General features: G+C 33.5%; 5 protein-coding genes across 10 annotated transcripts; 2 read left to right on the plus strand and 3 right to left on the minus strand.

The window, feature by feature from the left end:
* Nucleotides 1–5,247: 5,247 nt before the first annotated feature.
* On the minus strand, nt 5,248–6,761 carry LOC108832514 (pyruvate kinase, cytosolic isozyme). Its single transcript, XM_018605995.2, has 3 exons — nt 6,478–6,761; nt 6,195–6,398; nt 5,248–6,101 (listed from the first exon to the last, which is right to left on the minus strand). Exons 1-3 carry the CDS (start codon nt 6,718–6,720, stop codon nt 5,394–5,396), a joined length of 1,155 nt encoding a protein of 384 aa, XP_018461497.1. The 5' UTR covers nt 6,721–6,761; the 3' UTR covers nt 5,248–5,393.
* Nucleotides 6,762–9,424: 2,663 nt separating this feature from the next.
* LOC108832513 (F-box protein At3g59150-like) lies at nt 9,425–11,417 on the plus strand. The gene is made up of 3 exons (XM_018605994.2): nt 9,425–10,654; nt 10,729–10,887; nt 10,967–11,417. The coding sequence occupies exons 1-3, from the start codon at nt 9,668–9,670 to the stop codon at nt 11,270–11,272; spliced, it is 1,452 nt and encodes a 483-aa protein (XP_018461496.1). The 5' UTR covers nt 9,425–9,667; the 3' UTR covers nt 11,273–11,417.
* Nucleotides 11,418–14,367: 2,950 nt separating this feature from the next.
* Nucleotides 14,368–16,143, plus strand: LOC108832512 (pirin-1-like). The gene is made up of 7 exons (XM_018605993.2): nt 14,368–14,676; nt 14,777–14,826; nt 14,915–14,953; nt 15,045–15,073; nt 15,149–15,211; nt 15,299–15,399; nt 15,478–16,143. The coding sequence occupies exons 1-7, from the start codon at nt 14,567–14,569 to the stop codon at nt 15,956–15,958; spliced, it is 873 nt and encodes a 290-aa protein (XP_018461495.1). The 5' UTR covers nt 14,368–14,566; the 3' UTR covers nt 15,959–16,143.
* Nucleotides 16,144–16,517: 374 nt separating this feature from the next.
* Nucleotides 16,518–17,910, minus strand: LOC108832510 (mitochondrial import inner membrane translocase subunit PAM16 like 2-like). Its single transcript, XM_018605990.2, has 4 exons — nt 17,752–17,910; nt 17,457–17,544; nt 16,992–17,125; nt 16,518–16,914 (listed from the first exon to the last, which is right to left on the minus strand). The coding sequence occupies exons 1-4, from the start codon at nt 17,752–17,754 to the stop codon at nt 16,798–16,800; spliced, it is 342 nt and encodes a 113-aa protein (XP_018461492.1). The 5' UTR covers nt 17,755–17,910; the 3' UTR covers nt 16,518–16,797.
* Nucleotides 17,911–18,315: 405 nt separating this feature from the next.
* On the minus strand, nt 18,316–20,533 carry LOC108832511 (uncharacterized). 6 transcript variants are annotated; one of them, XM_018605992.2, is made up of 11 exons: nt 20,274–20,531; nt 20,048–20,142; nt 19,915–19,972; nt 19,603–19,797; nt 19,442–19,518; nt 19,272–19,354; nt 19,119–19,170; nt 18,957–19,025; nt 18,780–18,866; nt 18,635–18,696; nt 18,316–18,541 (listed from the first exon to the last, which is right to left on the minus strand). In XM_018605992.2, the coding sequence occupies exons 1-11, from the start codon at nt 20,401–20,403 to the stop codon at nt 18,466–18,468; spliced, it is 984 nt and encodes a 327-aa protein (XP_018461494.1). In that variant the 5' UTR covers nt 20,404–20,531; the 3' UTR covers nt 18,316–18,465. The 6 variants fall into 6 exon arrangements, 4 of the variants coding, with proteins under 4 accessions (XP_018461494.1, XP_018461493.1, XP_056863256.1 ...); XR_008944426.1 differs by having other exon boundaries at nt 18,465–18,541; nt 18,957–19,008; nt 20,274–20,532; XM_018605991.2 differs by having other exon boundaries at nt 18,957–19,170; nt 20,274–20,532.
* Between the last annotated feature and the right edge of the window lie 644 nt (nt 20,534–21,177).

The raw sequence follows: 21,177 nt of genomic DNA on the forward strand, positions 1-21,177 counted from the left end.
TTCTTTTTCTTATACCTAGCCATTGTCTTTTTTATTATTTACAAATTCTACCACTTCATTTAAAATCAAATATTTAAATAAAAGTGAAATTTTCCCATTAATTAATTACAATGAATTGTTATTTCTTTGTGCTGAAAATAAAAACACAATCTCAAAATATAGTATTGCATAATTATTTATAAATATAGTTTGATAAAACTATTTGTAAAGAGTTTTAACAAACCTGTCACCTATAATTAGCATATAAGAAATAAGTAATTAAATGAATTAGATAATTTAGCAAGAGAAATTGCTTCTAAACCGGTGCATGGGGTTTAATTGGTACATCACGGTATACAATAGTCTTTATTAATTTTCTAAATTGCAGTGTTGCCCACTCCACAAATATTACGATCTTATGTACTAATATTTACCAATATATTTAACAGACTTCACCAATATATATATTTCCTACAATCAAGCTTAATTATTTTGCAATCACAACTACCCGTATATTATTATATGGAAAAATTAATCTACCCTGATTTTGATGTCTTGCATATTTGCATTGTTTTAACCATTCATTCATAAGCATTTGCATCATATAGATTAGGATTTAGGCATGTTTAGGTTGCATTTGGCACACATATGTCTTTATCAGGTGCTGGAGTGTCTTATGGATTGATTGGGAGTGTTTGGAAACTTTGTGATCCAAATTGGGGTGAAGAATGGAGTCTAGTCAAGCCACACATGAAGTTGGATGAATCGGACCCGGGTAGAATGACCCGGGATAGCTTACCCGGGCGCATGCCTCACCGTTGGTCGACTCTGGTTGTTCGTGCAGGGGATGGAGTACCCGGGCGCCTGGAGCAACGTCGCAAGGAAACTGACGCGGGTTGGAGTGCTCGGGGTACCTTACCCGGGCGCTTGGAGCTGGACGTGTCGAGACCAAACTGACGCGGGTTGGATGACCCGGGGTACCCTACCCGGGCGGCCTTGCAAGAAGTTGGGCGATTACTGACGCGGGTTGGATGACCCGGGTTGTCGACCACGATTCCTACCCGGGTCAAGCATTTACTTGCTCGAATTTAGACATTTTAAAAGGGTATTTTAGACATTTTAAAAGGAAACCATTAGGTTTTCTTTGATTCTTATTGATACTTTTGTGATCCTAAGGGGGTATCATCTTTTTCTTCTGGAAAAACATCAAACTATTGGAGATTTCATCCTTTTTGGATCATTGATTCTATTGTTTTTATTGTTTTATCTTGTGATTTCTTGTTCTGTTTATGATCAATCTGAAACCTAAAATGGGTTTAAGAGTGATCATGAACCTTAGTGAGTAATCCTCCATAGGATTCATGGGTTAGGAGACTAAGGGTGATTAGGTTAGTTCTAGGATGTTTTAGTGTAGATCATGTCATCTCCTTGCTAAGAAGAGTGTTCTTAACACATCTTCTGAGTTGGCCACTCAAAAGTTGATCTCTAGGCATTTCCCACTCACAAGGTGTTCGATGAAATGCCCGAGACAACTCTTCTAAGCTCTTAGCACACCTTGCCAAAGACATTTGTTGTTAAGGGTGTTAAGATAGCCAATAGACCTGTTGTAACTGATTGCTTCTTTATTATTCAGCCAAGGACACTTGATGTCTGAGATAAGTTAGCAAATGAACATTCATCTAGACATAGAGTTTGTTTAGGATTGTGTCTAGGCTTAAGGTTGTTTGTTTGATCGTTTATTGTTCATCCTTAGTTCGATTCCTGATCACCCAAGGTCAAAGTTCCTATACCCATGAGTTCTCCTTTATAATAGCTTAAAAGTCATCTCATTTACTGCTTGTTACATCATTGGTATTATTAGTATTCAAAAACTTCAAAGCTTCCGATTGCACTTAGATTGAGAAAGTACTTGCATTCTTGGTGCTTTAGATCCCTCAGAATTGGTTCGACATTTCACTAATACTACAACATTTGTCTTAGGAGACTAAAAACTCCTAACATCAGATTTTCTTCAAATCGAACATTTCAATTTAGATTTTTAAAATTTTAATATAGATTTGTTCGGATATGAAAAAAGAATATACTAACTATTAGATTTGAAATTATAATTTCCCGAAAATAATGATGAAAAAAGCAAATCTACCGTGATTCTCTACAAATATAACATTCCAATTTAGATTTTTAGTTAATATATATATATATATATATATATATATATATATATATATATATATATATATATATTGTTCCAATTAAGGTTGTTGTTTATTATATGTATAAAGTGAACTACAATAAATTTTATGTAATTTATGGTTGTTGTTTCTTTTTGGCGAAAATAAAAACACAAACAGTAATATATAATATATATTAATCTACTACAATATAATTTTCAAAAAAATAAAATATCATAAAATTAATAATAATTCATAGAAAACTATAGTAAAAATAAACCTTTTTAAATAAATAAAGAAAAAACCAAGAAAATATGTGAATATTACAATTACATCAAATTGCATTAAATTATAAAATTATAGATATAATATTATATACAGATTAAAAATCATGATCAAACATATATATTTTATTTTTTAATCAAACATATATATTATAAAATAATATATTTTACTCTAAATTGAATTTACAAAACATAAAAATATAAATGAGCATTTTATAAAACGATTTGGCTTATGAATTTAACGAATGGCCCTGTATTTTTGTCCGAATGAGCCTAAATAAGAAAATAACTAACATATCAAAAGGCCTGAAATTGTTATATCTTTAGACATGTTTTTTTGTTGGTCAAATAATAATTAATTTTGTTATATCTTTAGATAGATGTAGTACGTACAAAATGTCTGCTAAATTTTAAACCAAATCATACACATCCAAAAACCACCATTGTTCATAAGAATGAACCCATAAACCGGAAATACAATACTACAATTAGAATTTCACAATATACATACATTTACAGACCATCAAACCAGTCATTGTCATATTTATTATTTAGTATACCAAAAAAATTATTACTGATTAATCTAAAACATGATCTATTGATATAGGTTTGATCAAATTATTTTAATATAATTATTAAAACATTTTATTAGTCATTTAAAAAATATTTTACACAAATATAATTAAAACACACAAAAATATAAAAGTTAAGTTTCTAAAAAAATGTAAAACAAAAAATATACCCGCTGTTTGAAGAACGAGTCAAAATCTAGGAACATAAATAAAAGGAATGTATTAAGTTGGTAAAATATATATACTTTTAAAATGTATCAATCAAGTATGATATATTTTTCGTTAGGATTTTTCTTTAAATTCCTATATAAATGACCAAGCTATATAAATATACATCAATCCTATAAGATGAAAGCACAATATAAACCAAAGAAACCATAAAATGTCTAGCAAATCAGTTTTTACTCAAATTTAGTATAAAAACAGTTTTTACTGTTCTCAAAAACATCAAAACGTTTAAAATTGGATGACAAGTCAAGTTAAATTACTTTATTCGCGGACGCAAAACACTTCCTCTGGAGAAGAGTCTCTTAAAGGGTCCACCTAGCTGACGAATTGGTAAGTTCAACATATTCTGGATTAACACTTTATATGTTTTAAGCAGACATGTAATACAAGTAAATGTTACTAAAATATAATATCAAAATATATAAAATTTATAATAGTAAAACATATACTCGCGCGGGTGTGCGGATCAAAGTCTAGTTTTAATTTAAACCAAGTACAATGGGGGTGATTGGTTTGGTTGTAACGGTAGAAAATTTACTGTATGATTTAAGCTGTAGAATTTTTTGATTTAGCTTTAAGTGATGTAGATTTAAAATTTATTGCTCCAGCAACACATTTCTTATAGCGAGAAAAATGGAGCTTTAGAAAATAAGGTAGTTACAGTCATTTTCTCTACATTTTTGTTTTAGCTTTAAAAAACCAATATAAATTATGATTGGTGATTTTAAAGGTTGTAGGTATAAATTAAAGCTAAAACCACTTCATACAACCCAACCAATCTCACCCGCACCCAATATGTTGTAGGATTAAACCAGCAAATCAGTTTCAATTAGAATTAGAATTTTAGTAAACCATTTTGGTTTAGGATTAGGTTTTCTATTTCTTACTTTAAACAAGTGTATGCATGTTTTCTATCATTCAATCAATCAATAAACTTTTTCTGTCGACTTTTGTTTCTCTGAAGAAATCTGGCTCTTTGTTCAGTCATGAACACTTTCCATTGTTAAAAAAAGTGATTTTCTGTTAGAATCATCCTAGACATCAAGCAGGATGATCATATGTCTCAGGAGCAGCAAAACATCTTCTGAACAAACCATAGCTTTGAGGAGAAAACTATATTTTCATCATTTGTCATCCACCCACGCTCCTTCAAGGATCCATGAAGAGATAGACATTCTAGGGCTGCACCATTTATGTTAGCTTCATGATGGTGTAGCCTTTTTTATTTTTATTTTTGTTTAGTGGTGGTACAAAAGATTTGATTCTGGTGTGTGTGAATCCAGTCCCTTTAAGTTAACTTCATGACTGTGTAGCCTTTTTTATTTTTATTTTGTTTACTGATGGTACAAATATTTTATTCTAGTGTGTGTGTGAGTCAAGTCCCTTTATGTTAGCTTCATGACTGTGTAGCCTTTTTTTATTTTTGGTTAGTGATGATACAAAAGATTTGATTCTAATGTGTGCGTGTTTATGTGTGTGCGAGTCTAGTCCCTTTAAGTTAGCTTCATAAATGTGTAACCTTGTTTTATTATTGGTTAGTGATGGTACAAAATATTTGAGTGTGTCTGTGTGTGTGAGAGTCCAGTCCCTTTTAAGTTAGCTTCATGGGTGTGTAACCTTTGTTCTTTTTATTAGTTAGTGATGATACAAAAGCATTGAGTATGGTGTTCTAATACAAAGGTTAGTTAATCTTTTAGCTTTCTGAATCTTGTTGTGATGTCTAACTTAAAAACGAAGATGGTGATTATGCTGACTAAACAAGAGTGCATCTATGAAAATAACCGAGTGTGCTTTTGAAGTTTCTTAGCAAGGAAGTCTGGCCTGAATCATTTCTAGAGAGGATGAGTTCGAGGTGGGAAAAATGCAAACACATGGACTTAGTTTCTGAATGATCTTTAAAGCTTTCACTAGTCAAAACAGTCACACTAAACTTGGTAATGACTTTTTATTTATCAAATAACCTGATAACTGCAGAAAAAAAGAAACAAGATCCATAACGGAACACAACTCAAGAAACATTAAATAGTCTTCAAAAAGAAGACTTTTACCTCGATGTAATATTTACAACCCATTTCACCTAAAGTGACCAATAGAAGTTTCAAGTTAGAGTGCAAAAGAGACAAAGTCTAAAACAGAGCACTTCGAAAGTTGCAAGTCGCCTACTGAACAAGCAGAGAATAGACGGCAGGAAAACCGTCGAGGATGCGGAGTGCCACCACCGAATCTCCAGCACTACAGATTCCCTCTTTCTTTGCGACTTGGACACCGAAACTAACCATGTCCCCAATCGATTTATAACCCGCCCCCACCAGCGGAATGACCCCACGGGATACCAAGCCATAACTGGCCACATGAGACGACGAATATTCAGAGAACATCGATCTCGAAACAACCAAGAGAACAGGAACGCTCGGTCTGCACTTGGCCACAAGCTTTGCCGCACCCTTGGATGTGGTGATGATAGCCTTTGCTTTGGTGTACTTCCAACTGGCAATAGCGGCTTTCCTGGCCATGGGGAGTAACGGTCTCGGAAGAGCTTTCCTTATTTTTTGCTGCACAGCCTTGTAATCGATCGAACTCTCCAACTCTTTGCAGAGGCTTGAAATTCTATCCAAGACTATGTCAGGGTGAGCTTCTTCTTCGTCGCCAAGGAGCATGACGCAATCGGTGGTGCAATCGAGGACAGCGTTGGTGAGGTCGTCCTGGCAACCAAGAATTTGAATGGCTGTCACGATCGGTTTCCCGAGTGCATGAGCCTTCTCGATCATCTTCTGCTGTTCCACTCCTGGACTGCCTCTAGCCAACAAGACTGCATCAGTTTTCTCCATAATCTCATCCACATTACCAGCTGCTTCTTCATTGTCAATCTGTCAATTACCAAGAAGGAAATCAAAAAAATAATAATAATTATCATCACAAGTCATAGCTAGATGGAATATTCATCAATGATTTTAACTAACCTTTGACAGAAGCATGATGTTCTTTGCGTACCGACGAAGGAACTCCCTGACTAGGTCTAGATCAGACCCTTTGCGAACAGAGGACAGAGCAATGATATTGATCTTATTCGGAATTCCCCATTGAAAAATATCATCTTTATCTTTCTGTGTAAGGATGGGGAGATTAACAGTCTCTCCTTCTCCAGTTCGTATCATCTCAGGACCCTATATAAAACAATATATTAAATTAATATATATATATATAATTTAACAACAAAGAGAGAGAGAGAGACAAAGTATGGACCTTTAAGTCGAGCATGACGGCGCAGAGAATGCCAGTGTTCCTAATGGCGGTTCTGAGATTAGTGAGAGTTTCTTGATGTTGTGCGTGAGACCCCTCAGAGAAATCGAACCGGGCTATGTTCATACCAGCTTCTAGAAGCTTCTCTATCATCTCAACAGATGAAGACGCTGGTCCAAGTGTCCAGACCATCTTAGTCTTTGCCGCTCCTTTCTTAATTGTCTGTTCATCAATCATGCACTCCATTGTAAACAAAAAGTAACGACCTTTGTTTTTTTTTGTCTAGATAACGGTTTCACGGAGGCTAACGGTGTTGATCTGAAACGGCGCGGCTGAATTCGGATTATTGGACGGTGTAGCAGCGGATCTCCAACGGATTGCTTGGTGGAGAGGAGAAGAAGATAAGAGGGCGACGTAGAAACCACGGGGCGACGGAAGCGCGGTGGGGCTAGGCGACGACTTCTTTTCTCTCTGACGGCGGTTAGGTTTTTTTTTTTTACGTTGGGAAGTTAGGTACTGTCAAAACAAAAAAAGATCTATAAGAATGGGCTTCGGCCAAAATAATTAAAAGGGCAAGAGAACAAACAAAATTTCTTATTTTTCAAAAAAAAAAAAAAAATTCTTTCCACAAAAAAAATTTTACATAAACTCTATTTAAGGCTAATATAATCAAGTGTTAAAAAACTAATTATGTTTAGATCAAGTTTATCTATTAACTACATATCAGTGTCGAGTGGATTTTGTTTGATGTTTTAATTTAATAAAAACATAAAATAAAAAATTATTTTATTATAGTTTTATGATTATTTTTGTATGCATTGTTTAAATTTTATTTAATAATTAAAAACTCATTTTCACACGTAAGTTCAAGTTAATACTTTTATTTTATAATCATGGTTGCATAAATAAATTGTTATTAATTTTGTATTTAGGGATATATCAAAAACATTATATCTAAAAGTTTAAACTGAATCCAACCTGAAATAATACTTTAAATGAAAAGAAAAAAAGACTGAAAGTTAAATGACGTCAGTCGAATCAATGACAACATCATACACTTTATTATATACTAAGTTAATGTTTTATTAAATAAGTTTTAAATTTTACTTTATGGTAAGATTTTCTAAAAAAGGAAAAAATACAAATCTCCTTTTTTGTCAACAATCTCCTTTTATTTAAAATTAAAAAGTCATAATACTATTAAATATTCATTTACATTTTTGTTTAGGATTTTAGAAAAAAATACTGTCATATAATCTTTTTACAATTATCTTCTCTCTAAAATTTCAGAAAAGGTAAATTGCTATCAAGTAATGTTTTTAGTTACTAATTTTTAAAAACAAAAAATATTATTTTTTAAATTTGTATCAATACTATTTTTTATTATTTTGTTAATTAAATAACTTTTAGTATCATGTTCATCATCAAATTCTCTCTTAAAAATATAATCAAATAACTTTTTACAATTCTCTTTTGGTTAGGATTTAAAAAAATATGACACAAATCTCTTTTTTTAGAATTTTTATTAAAAGGAAAACAATGATCAAATAATTACTTTACTGTTTTTAGGCTTTTAGAAAAGAAAATTAATATTACATAATCTTTTACAATTATATTTTTATAGGATTTAGAAAAATAAAATTACGTTCAAATAATTATTTCCAGTTAATATTAACTATTTTTAAGAGTTGCTACTTTCAAAAGTTGTTTTTTCCAATAGGATTTTGCTATTGCTTTTGAAAATATTTACAATGATATGCCATTGACAATTAATTTTAATATCAAATATTATTTATTTAAATTAACAATAGAATATTCCCCATATTTATGGTAATTAATACTTTCTACATTTTCCATTTAATTTTAATATCTTTTTTTGTATAATATTATTTAACGATCAGATATGAATATATACATGAAAAATTTAAAAATATTATTACTATGTCATTTTTGTACATAAGAATGATATGCCAATTTTGAGTTTTCAAATGTTTTTAATACTTATCTTAAAATTTAGTTTTAGATCTATAATAAATAAAATATAAACTTATCATAGCTTATTAGTAACCAAAAAAGAAAATAATATTTTCATATCAATAAAAAATTCTCCTATTACCATTTTTCATTTTTTCAAATGACATAATACAAATTTCATTAAAGTCAAAAGATTTTTTTTTCAGTTTTATATAACATTAAAAGTATGAGTTATTTAATAAAAAAATCAAAATATGTTTTTTAGTTTTCAACGGATCATCTAATATCAGATCTTAGGTTAATAGCGGATTTTTTGGATTTTACAGATTTTTCTAAGATTTCCAATAACAGTTCTTTTTATAAAATGAAGCAGATTATACACATGTTGCTGGATTTATCGGTTCAACCATAGGTTTGGGTCAGATATGAAAACAATGATTGAAAATCAAGTATTATAATGGAACAACTTTTTTGAAACACAAAGAGAAAACTTTTAAATTACTTATTTTCTAATAAATAAATTCAATAAAATTTTATTAAAATAAAAATGTATTTGCATTTGTGGAAGCACCGTATCCTAATGGTTAAAGTTTAAAGGTTTTTACATCGAAGTTTGAGGTTCGAATCTCAGACTATGCAAATTATTGCAAATTGTAAAAAGTCCAGATTTCAAATGTGGAGAGAGTGATTTATTAAACAATTATGTAGACAAAGAAATAACGGTTTAAGGAATTTTAGGGATCTTCGACATGTTGTAAGTAAATCTGATCAAAAATGAATATTGAGAAAACGACTCAGATGATACAGTTAAGCGTAGATATTCATAAGACATGTAGTATTGTTGGTTGTTAAATCGTCTATATAATCAAGTCAGAGTTAAAGTTAAAAAAGTTTTAGCGAAAAAAGGTTTACATTATGAGAGTTTTTGACATTTTCATGGTTTTTAATGCTATTTTCCTTGCATTATATAGGTCCAAAGGCCCAATAAAAGACTTTGTACGGTCGCGTTTTAGAATTAGAAGACTTTGTGTAAGATCACACACCAGATTACGATATCCAACTGTCAGCTTCTCGTCAGCTTCGTAAACCCTAATCCTAAAGAATCTGAAAAGCTTTTTAGTCACTACATTGGAAGGAAGGTAAGGAGGTCTCACTACTTTCATGGCTTCAGTACTCTACTTTTAAGATCAAAGTCTTCATTCACTTCTCCCGGATAATAATGAAAAGCAACAAAAACGAGAACCCAAGTTCCAGAGACTTGATCAGCACTTTACCAGATGGTGTCCTCTGCATTATCTTGTCTTTCCTGACGACAAAGGAAGCTGCTTCAACACAGGTTCTGTCAAAGAGATGGTCGAATCTTCTTCAACTGGTACCTATCCTCGACTTCGACGACTCTCTATCGCTAAACAGCAAAATGGGTCGAGAGCAAATTCAGGTTTTCATGAAGTTCGTGGAGAAGGTACTGTGGGAGCGAGAGAATAAGAAGAACTCATCATCACCTGTGAAGAAAGTCTCTTTCAAGTTAAGTCGTATAGGTCCTCATGAAAACCCTACACTCGTATTGCAGTGGATAGAAAAGGTAATTAAACTCGGTGCCTTGGACCTTTGTCTAAGCTTTGGTGAGTTGAGTTACCGCAACTTTTGTCTACTGTACTCGGTCCTTGAGAGCAAGGCACTTGTAAACCTAAGGATCAGAAGACTCTGCCTTACTCATCATGATGTTACCACTCTTCCAGATCCCGTTTCTCCCTCACTTACCACTCTCTTTCTTGACTCGGTTAAGCTTACTTACGATGGGCCTCGTTTGGAAGCTGTTCTATCAGCTTTCCCTAACCTTGAGAACCTGAGGGTACATGAATCCAAGGGACGGTACTATTGGGATGGGTCTGTTTCGAGTCCAACGCTCAAGAGATTTGTGTACAGACGCGATGCTGATGATGATGCTTTTGGTCCTAAGCCTTGTGTTATGTTTGATACTCCGGGGCTTGTTTACTTGGAGTATTCTGACGTGGTTGCTGATAAGTATGAGAATCTGCGTTTGGACAGCTTGGTTGAAGCTAGGCTTGATCTTCTGTTGACTGAAGACCAAATCACGCGCAGGGATGGTCCAGACAATGTTGGTTTTGTTCCTGTTGATGTTTCAACTTTGTTCATGGGTATCAGAAACGTCAAGATCCTCTGCTTATCTCCGGATGCTCTAGATGTGAGTCCAGTCCCTTTAATTTTCTTCCTGAATGTTTTTTTTGGCTGGTGATGATTCTAGTGCTTGTGTTACAGACGCTCTATTACCGCAGTGATAAGAAGATACCGGTGTTTAACAATCTGATAAGCTTGTCTTTAGGAAGTGATAGATCTCATGGCGGTCCATACATCTTCTGGAAGTTGCTTCCATCTCTGCTTCTCAAGGCACCAAATCTACAAACCCTAATCATCAAGGTATGTTACAAAGAAATAGTTATTTACTAATAATATTCATGAGTCTATAATGTGATATTGATGTCCAGCATGTTTTCAGGGTCTAGTGCACTATGTTAAAAAAGGATGGGAGGTTGGGTGGCACCGACTTTTATCTTGGGATGATGTGTCTGATGCCCTGTCATCATCAGGAGTGAAGGTTTTGCAGATCACTGGGTATAAAGGAACTGGTGAAGAACTTAGTCATATGGAGTGTTTCTTGGGAAAATTATCGCATCTTGAAATGGTTAGGGTTACTCATAAAGTAGCTGATGATGGAGAGAGACGTCGTCTGGTGAATGATCTTTTGTGTCTTCACAAAGCTTCGTCCAAATGCAAGGTCCATGTCATTAAAGAAAGTGCTTGATCACTTCCCATAGATAAACTTTAGATTTATCTATTCAACATTATATACACCTGCAGAAACATATTGTTTGGTTTTTATGGATAATGATTAATGAGTTGCTTAGTTATTGAGAATATGGACGATTAAAGTTGATGAATTACATAAAAATGGTTAGTCTGGGCAAAACACCGGTTATATCATATTTGTTTATTTTTTGGTCAAAATTGTTTATTTTTTTGTTTATTAACCCGAATGAAACCGAGTAAAATTATGATTTATCAATACACCATTATGAACAGGAAAATCGCATAAGAAAGTATGAAAGTACCTAACACTTTTTTCATTAACACTTCTAAGTTCTAACCTTCAAAAGTGACATTTCTATTATAAAAAAAAGAACTTTCAAAGGGAAAATTGACCAGTTGTAGAGGTAAAATGATGTGTCTGTTTTTCTTCAAACAATAATTATTTAATTAATAAAATAAATAAAAATCGTAAATTAAATAATAATTCAGAAAACTAAACAACTTATATAAAATTAAATAAAAGTTCAGAAAATTAAATAAGATTTTTAAAATTAAATGAAAAATTAATTCAAAAATTCACAATATAAATAAGACTAAAAATACAGTAAAACTGAATAAAAATGTCAAGATCCTCTGCTTATCTCCGGATGCTCTAGATGTGAGTCCTGTCCCTTTAAGTTGCTTCCTGAATTTGTAGCCTTTGACTTTATTGGCTGGTGATGATTCTGGTGTGGTGTGTGTGTGTATGTGTCAGACGCTCCATTACCGCAGTGATAAGAAGGTACCGGTGTTCAACAATCTGATAAGCTTGTCTCTAGGAAGTGATAGGCCTCATGGCAGTCCACACATCTTCTGGAAATTGCTCCTCAACTCTCCAAATCTACAAACTCTAATCATCAAGGTATGTTGCAAAAAAGGATTATGTATTAATTCCTGAATCTATAATGATACTAATCTCCAACGTGTTTTCAGGGTCTAGTGCACTATGTTAAAAAGAGATGGGAGGTTGGGTGGTACCTACGTTTATCTTGGGATGATATTTCTGATGCTCTGTCATCATCCGGAGTGAAGGTTCTTCAGATCACTGGGTATGAAGGAACTGGTGAAGAACTTAGTCATATGGAATGTTTCTTGGGAAAATTATCGCATCTTGAAATGGTTAGTGTTACTCATAAAGGAGTTGAGATGGAGAGAGATGTCGTCTGGTGAATGATCTTTTGTGTCTTACCAGAGCTTCATCCAAATGCAAGGTCCAAGTCATGAAAGAAAGTGCTTGATCACTTCCCAAGTTTAGTATGTAGTTCTGTATATGAATCCAGTTGTTTCTGAGTTCTGTATATAGAGATGTGTGCTTGTGTGCTTGTGCTGAGGTCTGTAAAATAGTACTTCCCTATCACAGTGTCCGGTGAAGTATATAAACAATCTTGAACAACTCCTGATACAGTTCAGTTCATCAATCAGTGATGATCTGGCTGAAGTATCAAGCCAACTTCAGATGCTTCCTGGTGTAGCTTCACTAAAGTCCTCTAGAAGAACTCTACTTGTTTCTAAACTCTTTTTAGAATCACTCATGTGGTCATGCCTTTTTTTACCATTTGGAAGCAGTGCATGTATCTTACGGCTACATATATGTGTAGTTACTAGGAATATATCTAAGAACTCAAAACAAAATTCTCTTGTTTGGAATTTGCTGCTTAGCATTCTTGTGTGTGTCTATGCTTTCTTTATGAGAATGTTGAGTTCATGTTTTGTTTTCTTATCTTTATTATGTTGAAAGGAATAGAAAGTAAAAAACAATATCTCAAAAAAGACAAGTCTTAAGCTTTGGAAAAACCCAACTTGCCATACAAGTCAGTGTTATCTATCTTATGGTTCTAATTTACTGAGTAGAAGAAAAACTAAACAGAATCTCTATTGCTCTCAAGCTATTTCACTTTCATATGATTCTTCTTGTAATGCTGCAATCTGTGAATGGTGTGAATGAATAACATTCTCTGTTTTCGTCTCATAAAGAAACTCGATCATGAACCCAACTGGTGAGAAACCAAACGATTTGGTTAGTGTTCTTGTGCCAAAACTAGAGAAACAAGTGGAAAAGGTGGGGCCATTATGGGCCATTTGGATTAACAGAAGATTCTAAATAAAGCCGAATCAATATAAAAAAGGATGTTCACATCTTCTCTCTTTCACTCTCTCTATAATTTTGTATGAGTAGTGTTAGGATAGGAATATGTATGTGTTGTAGAGAGGGTAGTGGTGGGGGAGAAGAAAGAACCCATAGTTGTAGAAAACGGTGAAGCACCACAAACAAAAAGAGCTTGTAAAAGTCTTGACTTTCTACTAGATTCAGTACACCTAAATAAAGTGAAATCTTCTTTTGTTCTCACCTTTTCACACATCAAGAATCAATAACTATCAATATGTTAAGTAAACAAATTGTGTGCTATGGTCCCAGCCATCAGATCATATAGTGAATATACAGTGTTCTCATTGCTTGCTTTTAAAGTTTTGAAACATTTTTTCCTATGGGTTTTATAATCATATCCTGAGATTTAATGTGTCTTATATATTCATTGAATAAAAATACATACGTTCATACTTAGAGCCGACATCAAATCATCCACCATATTTTTTTTATATACGACAACTCTTATAACATGTGATTGATGTATATTTTGATAATATTTAATATTTGTATTATTTTTCTTAGCCTGACAATTGACAATGAAAAATATTTTTAAAAATTGTCTTCATTAGCTGTTTTAGCAGCCAAATTTGTTACTTAAACGTAGTATGACAACGAACAGCTTAACTTTATGTTATTCGTTTCAATTAATCAGAAAGTTAGGTTTGAGTCGGTTGAAATACATTTTTTTATCAACTACTATATTTAAATGCAGTGTGAACATGCAATGAAAATACATTTAATCGTGGTCAAAACATTACCGGCACTTCAAGAGCTAAGACGTTACGAGTTATGAACTATATATCAAATTAATTTTGGTACTCATTCTACATTAATATGATAGTATTTAATTTATTATTTGTTTTTTTTTTTTTTTGCATGTGTCTAGACTCTAGACAATCGTAAACCTATTTGCCTAGAGTGGTAAGAGGGAAAGAAACAGCATGTGAATGAATTCACCTTCACCTACAACTTCCAGTTCAAGTCGATCCTCTGCACCTCTCTTTCTCTATATATATAATACACACACTGACACTCATACATACACACCACATATTAATAAGAAGCAGATACAATAACAGAAGTTTATCATCATCGATCACCATGTCTCCTTCGTCTGATGATAATAGAGTAACGAGACAGGTAATCAAGAATTTCTTTGTAAAGCTTCAGGAAGAAGGAGAAGGTGCTCTCATTAGAAACGCCATCACAGAGTAGGTTTTATTATTCTTCTTTTCTAAAATATCTTTTGCTTCATGAAAATCCAATAACTTTAGCTTCAAGTTTTATTAATATTTTGTGTGGTTAAATCAGGATGGACCAGAAGTTACTGGACCCGTTCGTGTTGCTAGTTGAATTTTCCTGTAAATTTCTTTATCTCCAACATATGTGTTTATTGATATGTAGATAATAATATAAAGCAGCCTTTTATGTGTTCTGTTTCTTGATCAGTTTCGCTTTCAGTTGGATACCCGGATCATCCTCACCGAGGTCAATATCACAGATAACTTCTTACACACTCATATACACAAAGCTTTCTCTGTTCTGTAAGGACTTATGTAATTGTATCAACTCTATACAGGTTTTGAAAGTGTTACTTACGTGTTAAAGGTGAGACATAGGACTCTTACATCTTCTTCATAGGTTTGTTTCTTGAATCTTGATTCTAATGAATGTATAATGCAGGGAGGTATCATTCACAAAGATCTCAAGGGTCATAAAAGTACAATCAACGCTGGAGATGTTCAGGTGAAAGAAAAAGAACACTAAGCACATAAAAAAAACATCTGATCTTGAATTCTTGATTCTAATGTTCTGATTTTTTTATTTTGATAGTGGATGACAGCAGGAAGAGGAATCATTCATTCCGAATATCCTGAACAAGAAGTCAACAATGGCTTACAGCTTTGGGTCAACCTTCCTTCCATCCACAGAATGTAAAGGAGACAAAGCTTCTTCATTGTCCTCTCATCATCTTTAAGGTATCTTACCTTGTGTTGTTTGATTTTCCACAGGATTGAACCAAAAAACCTAGAACTGTCCGGTTCAGAGATTCCAAGAGCAGAGGAAGATGGAGTAGAGGTCAAAGTCATAGCCGGAGATTCAATGGGAATCAAATCTCCTTGCCACACAACAACACCGATGATGTACCTTGACTTCACCCTCAAGCCAGGTTCTCAAACCCACCAGACCGTTCCAGAATCTTGGACCGCTTTCGCCTACATTTTAGAAGGCGATGAAGGCGTGTTCAGCACCTTGGACTCTTCAGCTATATCGGCGCACCATGTTGTGGTGTTTGGACCAGGGGAGTTGGTTAGCGTGTGGAACAAGTCAAGTTCTAGGTCACTGAAGTTTCTGTTGATTGCAGGGGAGCCGATCGGTGAGCCTATGGTTCAGAGTGGTCCGTTTGTTATGAGTTCTCAGGCTGAGATTGATATGGCTTTTGAGGACTATCAGAATGCTAAGAATGGGTTTGAGATGGCTAAGAGTAGTTAGAGGTCACAGTCAAAAGAGTTTGTAAACAAAAACCATATTGAATTATTTGTGGTTTTGTTTTCTTTATTTCACATTCAAGATGAGATCAGTGTCAGAGGGAACACAACAATCATCTCCTTATGAAAGTTGATAAGACTTGAGATTCTATTACAACTAAGTCTAATCCGATCCGAGAGTTACCTTTCTTAAGCATTTACATAAGCCACTAAATCACTGAAGTATCTATACATACATAACAAATATTAGATCCATCTCAGTTCAAATCTGAATCAAGAACATAATCATATCTGTAAAGAGCTCAGGAGTGAAAGATGTAACGTACACACGTAGAACAACAGCCCATTCTAAGTTTAAGAGGCTCTTTGACACTACTGATCAACTGTTACTGATGTATAAGTGAAAAAGATAATGGCAGTTTTTCAAAGTTACACATCATCTTTGAATCTGTTTGGAAGAAAGGATAAAAGTATAACTAGGTGTACCGTTGTTCCTGCACATAATCTGAGATTTAGCTTTCTCAAGCATTTACATAAGTCACTGAAGTGATTATATAATATACTTGGTGCACAAAAAAGAAGATTATATATACATAACAAAATTGTAGATTTATCTCAGTCTGAAACAAGAACATAAACATAAACAAAACTCTAAAAGGAGTAATAAACGCATAGAAGAAACTTAAACAATCAATTCTAAGTTTAAGAGGCTACCACTACTGATCAATAGCAGTTTTTCAAAGTTACACATTACCTCAAAGAACAGTGTTATCTGTCTTTGATTTTACACAAAGAGCAAGAACTCTGAATCTGTATAAAAAGAAAGAAGGACTAAAGTCTTAACTAAGGTGTACCGTTGCTCCTGTACACAACTTCAAGGCATTCTTTAGCTCGAAGAACTTTAGATTGAAGGTAAAAGCTCCCAGCTTTGGCATTATTCTCAAACAGCTTATCATATTTCTACAATCATATACATAAACCAAAACTCCGTATTAGTTCCAGATTAGAACCTATGACACACAGAGAAATGCTTTTACCTGTAATATTTCTTCCCAAGAGGTCTGCTCGGTTACACCGAGAATCTGCCTAGCCTCTTGCTCATTAATGGCTTTTCCTGCTTTACGTACTGCGTTCTGCATCGCTTCCTGCGCAACCCCAGTTTTAGACGCATCTGCAGAAAAATAAAGTTTCTTAATAATCACCGATTCAAGACAAATACACAACATCTTGTCTTAATCACCGATTCAACATACTCTAAATCAAATAGAGCATTTTCAGAAACATATAAACCGTTCTAATAGTAGTCACATCAACTCAACTAAACAAAGCAATCTGTTTAGGGAAACATAAAAACCGTTCTAACAAAATCAGTAGTCACCATGAGAAACCCAATCTGTAGTGTCAATTAAAAACAAGACCTTTCTAAGAGAGAGAGAGAGAACTTGTGATGTCATAAAAGAAGCTAAAGATATATGTAATAAAAAGAGTGGTGTGAAACATACTTGCAATGGCCTGACGATAAGCTTGAAAGAAAGCACGACCTAATATCCCAGAACCCATCACAATGAACTGCGCAATGATTCTCCCTGCCTGTAAACATGATTAAAGCAAATGAGGTATACTTAGTAGTATTATTGATAAAGCACAGGCATTTACCTACTAATATAATTCATCACCCAATTAAGAGAAGAAAAAAACAGAACAAGCTCTCTCGGATTTTTTATACAAATCAACTAACAAGCGATTCCAAAAGGAAGCTGAAAGAAATGGAGAAGCGACGAGAGAGAGAAGACCCACCATGGAATTGGGTTTAGTTGATCGTTTGAAATGCGAAAAGATGCTCCTTTCGTTGACGACACTCGGATTCGTCTTAAGGCAACGGAACGATCTAGGGTTCTCTTTTGTTCGTGTTCGTGTTCGTGTAATAAAAAATGTTGGGAGAAAAACAAGGAAGACGGATGATTAGACCCCCATGGGATTTTTTAATAAAATCCAATAGAACATCAACACGTGTCAGGTTGGGCCTGGGCTTGTATTCATAAAATTGGGCCGATCTTTAGAGGGTTGATGAATATTGATCACTGAAAAAATTGTAAAACCTCTGGATAGTGGTGTGCTTTCAAGTGACCGTTCTAGCGTTTTGTGGAGATGCAGCAAACATCAAGCTGTCCAACATGTCTGGACGAACCGAGAATCAAATGTTTGCGCAGATATACTTGCGAAACAAGTAATTCCAAATCAAGATTCCTTTCACTTCCATAGTTATATCCCCAGTGTAATCCATATGATGCAATGACATTTGATTACTTTGATCATTAATAAAAGTTAATATTTGGAAGAAAAAAACAATATATAGTTGATGCATTTTAATTTCTATTATACTCCAATCTTGTCCTCACAATATCTTATTTTGTTTTATTTTTACAATTAAATTAAAGATCAAATAAAGCCTTTTTTCTCTTTACAGTTGCCAATTGTTGTTATATCTCACAAGCCAATGAATCAATGTTGTTATATCTCTTCACCATCCTCCTCATCCAATAGCTTTCTCTGCTCATCCTTTTGTTCCTCCTCATCTTTCTCTTTCCTGAAAATATCAACAAAAACGCTAAAATGTAGTGATCTCATTGATTACTGTTCTTTTTGAAGCCATGATTGTAGAAGAGCTAAACAACTGTACATTGAGTATATGATCAGTCCAATAGCTGTAGTAGCAAATGCCAAGTAGTAGAGCAAATCAACCTGGAAATAACATACAAACATAATGGCCATCTAGTGTCATTCATTGGTTCCTGATCTTTAAGTTTCAAAGTAATTAAGCTAACCTTCTCATGATAAGCGAAAATGCGGATCAAAACAGCCCACATGTCTGATGTGAGTAACGAGAGGGTGAACATTGCTGAACCATTCGTCTGAGGAGATTATATCTCTCAGTGTTAAATGTTTCAGAGAGTCAAGCCGGTTTTGATCATATTTTGCTGTCAGTTTTTTTGTTTTCATACCTCGAGTAAAACCGGGAGTAATGAGTAGGTGAAAAACATTGAGACTGCAAATCTAAGAAAAGGAAAAGCCTGAAAGTGTAGAAAGAAACAATACTGATTAAAAAAAAAAAAGTAAAAAGACTTTGGTTTGTAGAGATTGACAGTATAGCAAAGAAACTTTACAGTCTCAGCTGACCACTCAATAGCTTTGAGCTCACCGCGTTCAAATATGCCTCTATAGACAAGTCAAGGAGAGCTTCCTGAAGAATGTGCATACAAGTCTAAGAAACATTTAAAAAAAAAAAACAGATATTATTTTTGTATGAAGAAGGATACATCTGAATGGCACTAATGATGGCGCTGAAAAATCCAAAGAAGGTCAAAATCTCAACAGTGTTTGCATTCTTCACAAAAAACTCCTATAACAGAAAGAAAGAAAGAATATGAGACTTTGTTATAAGTATCCTTTTGATTGGACCATTTTTGAAGAGACTTGACTTGCTTACCTCGCTGGTATTACTGACAGCATATAAGGTTGCTCCAGCTACCACAAGAATATCTCCTTTGACAGGATCACTTCCTCCTGAAAAAAAAGATCACCACCAACCATAAGATGCTTAAATCAAGTTTCTTGGGGAGGGGGGCAATGCTAATTGAGTGTTCGGACCTGTTTGACTCCCGGCGTGAACGTCAGAGAAAAGTACCATGACAACACCAAGGATACATATAAACACACCACAAATCTTCATCAATCTGTATTTTGTTTTCAGGAAAACCCAAGTCAACACCAAAACGCAAGGGATCGCCCAGCAGTCCAGTAGCATCACACTCGTTATCGATGTGTACTGATTAGCCTTCACAACTGCAAAAAAATAAAAATAAATAGAAACATAATACTGATTTAACAAGAATGTGATGTATAGTAAGTTACAAGATCAGTAAATAAAAGAAGAGTGTGTGTGTTAATAAGAAGACTCACCAAGAAAGTTCCCCTCCACATCAGCTAAGGCAAGGAGACAATAGTGATACCACTTGCCCTACAACAATAATGCAATGTTGAATACACACTCTCATTACTCCAATGAGAGGTAAGTAGTAAGGTCAATACTGACCTTAATTGTGGGTCTTCGATATAGCATTATACATCCATAGACAATTGCAAGTAACATATAGCTGAGGAACGATTGTGTTGTTGGAACATTAATTCCTAAGAATATTTCAAAAAGTTTTCAAGAATGTATAAAGGAGGATCACTTTATCAAAACCCAGTTTCAGACAGGTCATGAAGCTGTTGTCGGGTAATAACGGTAACAAACCATAAAAGGATGAAGCTTTAACCATTTCTGGCGAGCTCAGAAGATGTGAAGATGTTACAAGTACAGAGAAGGGAGAGGATCTGTCCCAATCCAAGTCCAATGAAAGTCTTCTTCTTTGTCTTGATCTCCTCTAGATTCAAACCCATTACCATCGGCTTTTTTTTTTGTTCAGTTTTGTGTAGAGGAAATGGGAATTAAAGAGCTTTGAGAAAAAGGTGAGAGATCATAGTGATGCATAGAGGTTCAGACAGGAGAGAGTCTTTGCTCCCTTCACGTTTCAATCACATGTCAAATTTGTTTTTATTTTTATTTAGTTTAGATAAAATTTCTAAACTGTGATAGTGTTACAAAAGTATCATCATTTATATTAATATCATTTTTTGTCAACATAGTAATATCATTTATTAGCTAAATATATTCATTTATAAATATTGGTAAAAAAATACTCATTTCATTTCATAATTTAATTTGTTTTTTTAACTTGTTGTTTTAAAAATGTAATATTTTGACATTCATATTTCTATGCATATATTTAATATTATTGAAATATTTTTGATAAATTATGTTTTAACATTTTAATGATTTTTGAATGACTTAAGATTTATATTTTTTAATAGTGTTTTTTTCTTAAACTAAAATTATAGTTTTTGTGTTAACAGATATAATGTTATCAATCAACTAAATACTATTTGTGAACTGGTTTGCATATGTGTTATCAATGCATTCAATTTCAAAGAAAAATGTGACCTGATTTAAAAAAAATATATGATATGACATCAATCGTAATTGTGACATGTATATTTTTATAAAAATTTGTATTTTTGTTAAGTTTTTTTGAAAATGGTAATGATTTTTAATTCAATCCCTATTAATGTAATTTTTCTATATAAATATTTATTTTTAGCAAGACATTAAAATATCCTAAT

This window comes from Raphanus sativus, chromosome 4, assembly GCF_000801105.2.
Source record: "Raphanus sativus cultivar WK10039 chromosome 4, ASM80110v3, whole genome shotgun sequence".
Classification (NCBI taxonomy): Eukaryota; Viridiplantae; Streptophyta; class Magnoliopsida; order Brassicales; family Brassicaceae; genus Raphanus; species Raphanus sativus.